Below are 9,181 nucleotides of genomic sequence, written 5' to 3' on the forward strand. Positions count from 1 at the left end.
TAAGCTAGAAATACCCCAAGCTTCACCAGAGATGTTGACATTGGGATTTTGTGGCTGGTTACAATGTTTGGAAAGTTTTAGTCCAGTCACATTTTGATATTTGCAACTTACCTTAAGGTGAATATGTTTTTGTTCTGATACTTTAAAAAGCATTTTGATCTTTTAATATATTTTAAGGTCTACTTATTAGACCATTGGTGAGACTTTTTAAATTGCATTTTACACTAAAATCTATATTATTAAAATAAATTGTATCATTTTGTAATCATTTGTATTCAAATATTGTTAAATTATTGTGTGTATCTGAGTTGAATTAACTTCATTGCCTTTACAGCAAACATGAGGAATTTGCCTTTGTGAGCACAGCATAGACAGGAAACACAGCACATTAATTACCTCAGGAGGTCGTGTTCTTTTTTTACTAGCATTTGTTTCTTTGTTGGTTTTTACAGCATAACTCAAAAAGTAATGAATTGATTTTGATTAAATCTTTTCGAGAGGCAGGGTATGCCCACGGAACAATCCATTAGATTTTGGTGCTGATCTGTAACATCACTTGGCTGCAGGAACGTTTTAAGGATTTTCATCATTGTGAGATTGGGCTGATTCACACTGTAGTTTTCAGGCAAACCCTTCCAGTATGGTGGCCAACACTGGACACTCAATACAACTGCAACACAGGCCTGATAATCTTCTAGTTATGTTCTATTCAGTGGCTCATTGGTAGGAATGAAGGGATCCAGGTCATACCTAATGAGCCCAGATTTCACTCCCTGTGTTCCAAATCTGCTCTGAGAGAGCGAGCAGTGTTCCAGTGATCTAGCATGTGGATGAAAAGAGGGAATGGTGCTAGCAAAACAATGCAGTGAATCCAAGAAATAAAACATCTGATTGTTTTACCGCAGTTATGTTCCAAAGCGCAAATAAATATGGCCACACCTCCGCACAACCCAGCAGGTAGGATTTTATGTGAATGCAGTCAGAGCACAGGCTTTATCCTCCCGTCTGACCTGCACCTTGTGCGTATAAGCTCCACTCAGTCAGACACACAGCTCATGTTATGGTGGGCTAACTATCATGGGAATATTGCTTTTAGGTGTAATGGCATTATGGGGTAGCTGCTGGCAGAGTGCTGTCTAATTACGCCACATCAGTGAAATGTATTAAAATATAATGAATATATTAGATAAAAACAAAACATACCTCATAGCTGATACACTGTACAGTCTTTTTTTTATCACTTTCTCTCATGTCCTTCTGCCAGATTGTCGACTATGCATACAAACACAACATTGCTTCATTGTACCCTGAGCCTAAAGACAAGGAGGCATTTGTGCTGTCTCACATCTACAGTCCTGATTACGACTCCTTCACTCTGGACACATACACCTGGCCACAGGAGGCCATGAAGGTCCAGGATGTGTGATCTTCACTGTCTGACTGCCTAAACTTCATATGCTGCTGGTGCGTCACATACAAGCTCTGCAAAGCCTATATCCAAAAACTTTGCTACTGATTCTCTTTTAGTTGTTTTTAGCTGTTTGTTTGTTAAAAAGCATTGTTTCTATAAATATTGACATGTTTCTGGTCTGTTCTCAAATGAATCTAACAATTCAGCATGCAGCACAAAGTGCTTACGTTGAGGTAGATGTCCAATAATAAGCCAACAACACATTGCATAATACTGTGCATGTTCAGGATCATTTATGTCACCCTTTTTGTGTACAAATTGTTTTTATCTTGCAGCACTACTCCTTTTTTTTTTTTTTTTTTTGATGGCCTGACTGAGGGGGGAAAAAAAAATTATAGCTGCCCAGCAACACCAGATATCAGTTGTCATGTCATGCCCTCTGTAACACGACAAGGATTTATTTTGAAGCTTTAAAAAAAGAAAACTAACAGATACTCTCAGTGCCTCTTTCTCTTTGACCTCAGGACAGCACAGCTCCATATTACGAGTTAAAACCTGCATTTGTCGGTGACCTGGGGGTGTTTCCAGAAAGCCGGTTTAGTAAAAACTCAATAACCCCAAGGTTAGGCCAATGCTGATTTTTCAGATCCACAAATAGAGATTACTTTAACCCTGTTCCTGTGGTAATGTTAAAACCTGTTCGCTGGTGTTGTCTCCTCAACGAACCCCGAGTTTTTTTTCAGACTCGTGCTGAGCCTTAAAAAAAAAAACTAACTTTGATTTCCTCAGTCATACAGTCCACATCAAAGCACATACTGGATTCAGTTCAGTTCCTCTGGCAGCAGACAGACAGCCCATAGGTCCCAAACTGAGAAAGTTCTGGTGTTCACAGGTCATTTTGTAACCATGTGCATGCAGTCAGAGAAAACGTTTTGTTTAAGTGATCACATGTTTTCTAACTTGCGTGTCTGTCAGGTGTATTCACTGCTGTTGTACTGCGTTTCTACTTGGGGACTCCACTTATCAAATCAGAAATAATGCAGTTATTGAGAGGTGATATAGTTTTGAGTCATTTGACATTTCAGTGGTATTGCACATGGATGTACTCACTCCTGTTGTATACTGTAGTTTAAGAGTTAGTTTTTGTGTAGGCTGCGTAATCTTATTTTAACAGTGTATCGGTCACTGTTTAACAAGTTTATAGAAATTGCTTCTGAGCAAGTTTTGAAAATGTAAATAGAGGTCTACAATTGAGCGGCTGTAACCAACAAGTGGCATAAACCTGCAAATCATTATTACTGGTTTTGACTTGGTCTAGAAACAAACCTGAATTTAATCAGTATGATTACATCTTCTGGTGCCATCGGCCCTTTGTCCCCATGAATATATAGTACAGATGAATAAATACATGTAACATACAGTGTAGGATTCCAGCCTCATCGTTCATGAAGGAAAGTAAAGTCGCTACATAACGAGTGAACTACATCTTAATAAAATGTAACCATGTTACTTAGCGACTCTGTTTTGCAACTTGCGCTCTTTCACGGTTGCTGTTTTATAAATAAATCTGCAAGCCTCAATTTGCTAAACCTACTTTCTGGAACAGGCCCCTGTCTCCTGCCGCTTCCTCACTCCTATCGATGTGTGCACATTTTGACGTGCCCACAGGACTGAAAATACTCCAGGACTACTCTGGGAGACAAGTGTTTTTATGAATATGTGCTCAGAGAAACTGTTTGTCATCATCAGGATGTTTTTTTTGTTATATAGTGGCGTGTTCCTTTTTCGTTTTGTACAGAGCTTTCTCTGTTTTCCTAAGTTTTGCTCTGAGACCACATGATGCCCTGCAGGCTTTAGCACTGAGCTATGCTTTAAGTTTTCAAAGAGAACAAACTTTTTAAATAAAATCATTCAAATGTGATTCATTGCATTTTGTCAATTTTCAGCAATTTGACAGTTACATCTAGAGTGTACAGTTATGGTTCCAATAGAATATAATACCAGGGCCATCTGTTTTTAATATGTGATGCAGTATTCTGGTAAACATCCATGCAGTTCAGCCACCAGAAAAAGTGAGGCACTTATATGGGTTTTGCTTTGATATTTATAGCTTTATTATTATAATACTCTCACCTGACCTTTTTTTCTCGGTGTGTTTAAACACTGCATGTAGGATCCTGCACTTTAAATTCTGACATAATGTGGTAATGGCTCTAAACTGTCATGAAGTGTTTCTTTTTACAATGTCAGTCAAAAACACACATTTGACAATAGCAAATGCAAGACGGCAAATCTGCTTGTAGAAATTCTCATTGAACACTGATAACTGTCAGAAATAGAAGATGATACAAAATAGGCACATTATCTCTTTGTATCACACAGACCTGATAACTCTCACCGAGTAGCCGTCCTGCGATGAACATGTGACAACATACAGTATTTGTTCATGGTAGATTAACCCTCAGATGTCCCCATAAAACTGAAACTGAAACTGAATATAGGGGACAAAAAAGTCAGAAACCTATTGCAGGCTTAGGGCCACTGAAAAAAATCCTCAAAATTCTGACGTGTAAAGGTCAAGAGTCAGATGTACACACACCACCAAACCAGATCTGTCAGAGGCGTCATCTGATAAGTCAAATGAAACAAAGTGGAGGAGCAGCCATGTCTATAAAGGAACGTCTGAGGATATAATAGGTGACAAAATATTCCTCAAATATTTAAGTCATGGTTGCTGAAATAGTTGACTGTAGCTGTCCTATTCTTTAAATCCTGTTTATATCATAACCTTTTGTTCGGTGTAATGAGTTATGATCCTCAAAGCAATGTTTTAAAATATAAATCTAATGAGGCAATGATAGATTTAGAATTCAACTGCACTGTAGTAAACGTACATAGTAGTCCACAGTTTGCAATACATACAAGGAACACTGTATTTCAATTGTCATTTTACACAGAATGATAAATTACGCACATTGACAAGAGGCCGTAGTGGGCATCTAGTACCTTGGCTAAGAGCGTGGGAACATGTTTTTAACACTGAGGAAAATGATTATTAAATGATTTTATGTACATATTTGTTGGTTAGTTTTGCAAAAGGTAAAAACAAAATTTGGTAAAACAAGAAATACAAATGGACTGTAACAATCACTGCTGCAAAGTGTTTGTCAGTCCTGGAGTGGAATAAGGTTTGTGGGGTTCAAAATTCAAAAAGATCAGGGCTAGCAGTCTGGCAGATCTCTCAGTACTTAAAGGGTATGCACCTTTGGAGAATACTTGTTCATAAAAAAGCTGAACAAAGGAGTGAGTGTTTGGAGTTAACAGATGGGTGGATTCACAAAGTGAACTCCTCCATCTCCTTTGTTGTCACTCTTCTTCTATGTCTGTTGGCTCTTTTTCTTCTCTGGGCAAACATAAGACAGAAGCATGTCTATCATGTTCTTGACTATGACTGGAGGTGGATGGAGGGCGTGGGGAAGGTGGTGTGCTAAACTCATTTGCCAAGCGTCCACCAGCAGAACATTCATTCCCTTGAACATGGCCCTGAGCACCTCATCCAGCTGCAGGGAGTACCAGTCACTGTTGTACAGGCTCACTTCCTGGTCCAAGGCTTGGAGGTTTGCTGAGCGGATCACGACATGTGTCCCTGGCGCTCGATCCAGAAGTCGTACCAGCGCCCGCCGGATGTGACGTAGTCGTCGTATGTATACCTCCACAGGAAATGTGCTGAAGTGGGCCCAGATGCTGAGGACCACAACGGTGTTAGGGCCACCAGAGAGGCCATCCAGCTCATTTGAAATGTATCTCAACTCATTGGACATGACGGTGGAGAATCGGATGGGTGGCCCGTGGCAGCGGTACTTCAAGAGAATATTATGAGTGCTGTCCACTGCCATGAAGGGCCCGACATTTTTGGGACTGTGTAAGTTGAACTTCTTCAATTCTGGGGAGAGTGAAAATAAACCAATGTTACAGTGGGAAACATGCAGAGTGGAAAAATCAAAGATGACAGACTACCCTCACCTGGTACAAGACCAATGAAGTACTCAAACCACTGCCGGACGGTGGAGTCTCCGTACATGTTAACCACCTTGTTCTTCAAACACTGAATGATGGCAGATGATTCACTGAACTGGCGCATTGTAAAGCCATTTAACGGCCTCCACATGTCCTCGTAGTAATATCCAGAGGGCGATACAGGGTCTGGTTTTATACTGCTGCTTTCCTCGTTTATTTTATCTGACACAAAGCAAGATATGTTGCAGACAGAATGAATTAGTGGACTAAAAGAAAGCATGCAGAAACTGAAATGCCACAAACACTACTCTGCCGGTTTACCTTTCCTTTGAGGCAGAACGTTGATTCTCTCTGGTCCTGAAGCATGTATTTGAATTTTGATGTTTACACCACTAAGATAAAAAAAAAACTGTACATTGTTAAAGGACAAAGTTTATGATCATTTATAAAAAACCAACATTTTAAACTGACTCAATAAGACTTCCTTAGCCACATAGCCATTGGCTCCTACTAATGAGCAAAACCAGGTCACACAAACATTTTTTCTCTATATTAAAACTGATGGGTACTGCGGTTTTTAGAAAACTACTCAAATTGGAGTCGACCATATATTTGTTTCAGCCATGAATTAATACACATTTGATGTGCTACTGATTATTTACAATGGCAGAACAATCTATGTGAGACTGACTTAATGAAGGAACATGTCGTGCACTTTCATGATGTGCCTTATTTATGTGTTTTAATAGTTTCTGGATATCAGGCTTTGGTTACACAGAAAACATTTGTTAGCAGGATGAGATTACTGTGTGTTTTGGGTCCTTTCATGTGATTTGTTTACAGTAAGAAAGAGAGAAAATGTGACCAGATGTATCCTTTGATAAAACAAATGTGTCCAATTACAGTATAAATGTCTCTTTCTGTAACACGACAAACCTCTGGAAGAGCAGTGCTTCTTTGTTGGTGATGAGGTGTTTTAGGTAGCCTCCTTTGGCGTGGTTGATTCTGGTGTCACAGCTGAGCATCTTAGGCTTGTAGCAGTACCAGGGCTCCCCAGTGTAAAGGTCTGTGTAGTTGCACAGAGGCTGCTGGTCAGGAGGCAAGCACATGTTGCACACCGTGGTTTCAGACAGGAAGCCCAAGCGGAACAAGCTCTTGAAAAACACCCGATCGGGTCGTTCTTCCCTTAATCGTCGCAGCACAGTAATGGCCTCGCTTGGGTGCACTAACGTAATCTCAACCCATGCAGATCCCACCCAGAGGAGTGGGAACAGAGCAGAATAAAATCCATTTTTGTGGTCCAGCACTTTACCTGCTACACCTGCTCTGAGCTCGGGAGAGTGCAATCTGGCCACAAGGAAATCGCCGCCGTAGTGCTTGGGACGACCCTGGAAGTCGTGCATTTGAACAAGCGCCTCCAGCTGGTCGCCCACATGCCATTCCCTTCCTTCATTTGAGGGAAGAATGGCAAATAGGCTGTGCACAGGGTCACTTGTTTGGCGCAGGACTGTTGGTGTAGAGGGAGCCGGAGGCCCGGGCCAGGTGATAGAGTCCAACAGGTAGCGCTCTTCCAGTTCATCTTCAGGGGAGGGTTTCTGGCCCAGATGAGCACAGTATGTGCTGTTGTGATAAAAAGTGGGGAGATTCTCTGGGAGGAAGGATGATAGGATCCTCCTGTGTAGCTGGTAGGAGGCTAAAATCATGTGGCGATTCCAGTTCTGAAGAGAAAATGAGGAGAGTTCACTGACTAAGAAAACAAAAGTTAAGAGATGGAGGAGATCAGCCTGTGAGTAGCATATAAAAATGCATAAAAGGGCACAATACAGTATAAATGTAACTGGATGTAATATAGATGTTAATACATTGACAGAGGCTTTGGGGAGTATTGCAACAATAATGGAACCAAATACAAAGAAACAAAATATCAAATACATCTTGAGATCGATCTTGTTTATTTAAGTACAAATATAATTTACCTGGTGTAATTGTTAGGGCTGCACTAATGATTATTTTAATTAGTAATTGATTCATCAACAAATTTGCTCTATTGATCCATTAAAACTAGTGAAAAATGCCAATTACATGTTATTATAGGCAATGGTCATGTCATCACTTTACTTGTTTTATCCAGCCAATAATCCAAAGATACAGAGTTTACAATAAGACAAAGAAGGGCATCAAATCACAAAAGTTTTCTGTCCTCCTGCACTTTTTTGATACAGTTTCTCTCTGTCTGATTGGCTCTACATGGCATCTTCACACCTATAGAATGGTCACTGAGAAAACATCTATTAAAGTCATGTGTAAATTGCTTCTCTCCTCACCTCCACAGTGTGGATGTTGCGCAGCAGGAAGATGAGTCCAGACAGAGCTAGGAAGAGGAAGATGAGGGCATACTTGGACAGGTTTCGCCACATGATGACCTCCTCCTGTCTCAAAAATGAAAAAAATGACTGGACACTGAAAGCTTACGTGATATATTTAGAAAGTGTAACCGACGTTTCGACCCACTGGCCTTCTTTAAGGCAAGTAAGATAAATTACTTGTGGCAATCAAACATTAATGTGCTCATATTTCACACCTGAGAGCAAGCTATGATCAGTGATGTCATCATTAAATTAACAGTTCGTGGTCAACCTCAGAGCAACCTCCATGGCACATTTAAATCACATATAGAGACAATCAAAAACATCACCCATTCAAAAAACATGACTTCATTAAACTGAATATGATATGGATCCATAATACTTGTATCCAGAATTTGGTTTTTTGAATGATTTTGCCTGGTCTGTATCCAATAGATTTGTATTTTAAGAATGTGCTCTAAAATGTATACTCTTAGGATCGATATGTTATATTCATTTAGAATATTCCATATTGATGATCAATTTAAAGGTACTTTTTGCTATTTAGACATTAATATATATATACACTTTTACAGATGTGGCTTAAAAGGCATAGTCTTGATGACATGTCTTTGAAGAGGGATGTTTGTTTTTTTCCTATTTTTGATATATTTTGGTGTTTTCTTTTACATAGTGGATGGTGTCTGACCTTTGGAATGATGTTTTTGATTGTCTCTGTGTGTGATTTAATGTGCAATGGAGGTTGCACTAAGGTTGGCCAGGATGTTAATTTAGAAACATCTCTGTTAATTTATTGTTGATGTCACTGATCTGTGAGTTGTGAGGCTTTAATCTTTGCTGGCTACAAACAATTTATCTTACTTTCCTCGAAGAAGACGGGGGGTCAAAATGTCAGCTACACTTTCTGTATATATCAAGTAAGCTTTCATTGTGCGGTCATTTTAAAAAAAAAGTTTTTTTATTCAATTTGTCATGACCAGCACCTGTCTTTTAGGTGTGCATTCACGTTAAGTTAACTTCATTGACCTCCTCCTGTCTCCCATGATCAGGCCCTGTTCCGCTGTCACCACGGCGATGATGACGTCATTTCATCCTCAGCTCCTGATACTGATGGAAGAACGACAGAAAAACAAAGAGAGTCAACCTGCAGAGCTCTGAGGCCTGTGAGCCAATCAGAGGAGACTAGTCCGAGACATGGGGGGCGTCACTTCCTTTAGCAGAGATGACAATTTATCGGTATATTTTCAGTTTTTACCCAAGACCTTTCAAAGGCATTTAGCACATGACTCGATCAGTTTGTGTTTATCACATTATAGCTAAAGTTAGAAATGTATGTATGTTAAAATAAAGAGATTTGACATACGGCCATATGTCGACGGTCTCATAC

General features: G+C 39.8%; 3 protein-coding genes across 6 annotated transcripts in view; 1 reads left to right on the top strand and 2 right to left on the bottom strand.

Annotated features, from left to right (window-relative positions):
- Positions 1–2,422, top strand: part of me3 (malic enzyme 3, NADP(+)-dependent, mitochondrial) — an 11,438-nt gene extending 9,016 nt beyond the window's left edge. The window contains exon 15 of the mRNA XM_020609353.1: positions 1,265–2,422. Within this exon, the coding sequence (XP_020465009.1) occupies positions 1,265–1,426 (162 nt within the window). The 3' untranslated portion in view covers positions 1,427–2,422. The remainder of the gene's footprint in view (positions 1–1,264) is intronic.
- A 1,847-nt stretch (positions 2,423–4,269) lies between these two features.
- nxpe3 (neurexophilin and PC-esterase domain family, member 3) overlaps positions 4,270–9,181 on the bottom strand; it is a 5,587-nt gene continuing 675 nt past the window's right edge. Inside the window, exons 1-7 of one of the 4 annotated variants that reach the window (XM_020609355.1) lie at positions 9,158–9,181; positions 8,778–8,901; positions 7,753–7,857; positions 6,365–7,146; positions 5,750–5,820; positions 5,435–5,650; positions 4,270–5,354 (exon numbers count right to left, since the gene is read on the bottom strand). In XM_020609355.1, the coding sequence (XP_020465011.1) occupies positions 4,789–5,354; positions 5,435–5,650; positions 5,750–5,820; positions 6,365–7,146; positions 7,753–7,845 (1,728 nt within the window). In that variant the 5' untranslated portion in view covers positions 7,846–7,857; positions 8,778–8,901; positions 9,158–9,181 and the 3' untranslated portion in view covers positions 4,270–4,788. The remainder of the gene's footprint in view (positions 5,355–5,434; positions 5,651–5,749; positions 5,821–6,364; positions 7,147–7,752; positions 7,858–8,777; positions 8,902–9,157) is intronic. The other 3 variants (XM_020609356.1, XM_020609354.1, XM_020609357.1) reach the window with 3 other exon arrangements.
- Positions 8,858–9,181, bottom strand: part of LOC109965354 (uncharacterized) — a 2,961-nt gene continuing 2,637 nt past the window's right edge. Inside the window, exon 3 of the mRNA XM_020609287.1 lies at positions 8,858–8,901. Within this exon, the coding sequence (XP_020464943.1) occupies positions 8,858–8,901 (44 nt within the window). The remainder of the gene's footprint in view (positions 8,902–9,181) is intronic.

The sequence above is a fragment of the Monopterus albus genome, unplaced genomic scaffold, assembly GCF_001952655.1.
Source record: "Monopterus albus unplaced genomic scaffold, M_albus_1.0 scaffold99.1, whole genome shotgun sequence".
In the NCBI taxonomy this organism is placed as follows: domain Eukaryota; kingdom Metazoa; phylum Chordata; class Actinopteri; order Synbranchiformes; family Synbranchidae; genus Monopterus; species Monopterus albus.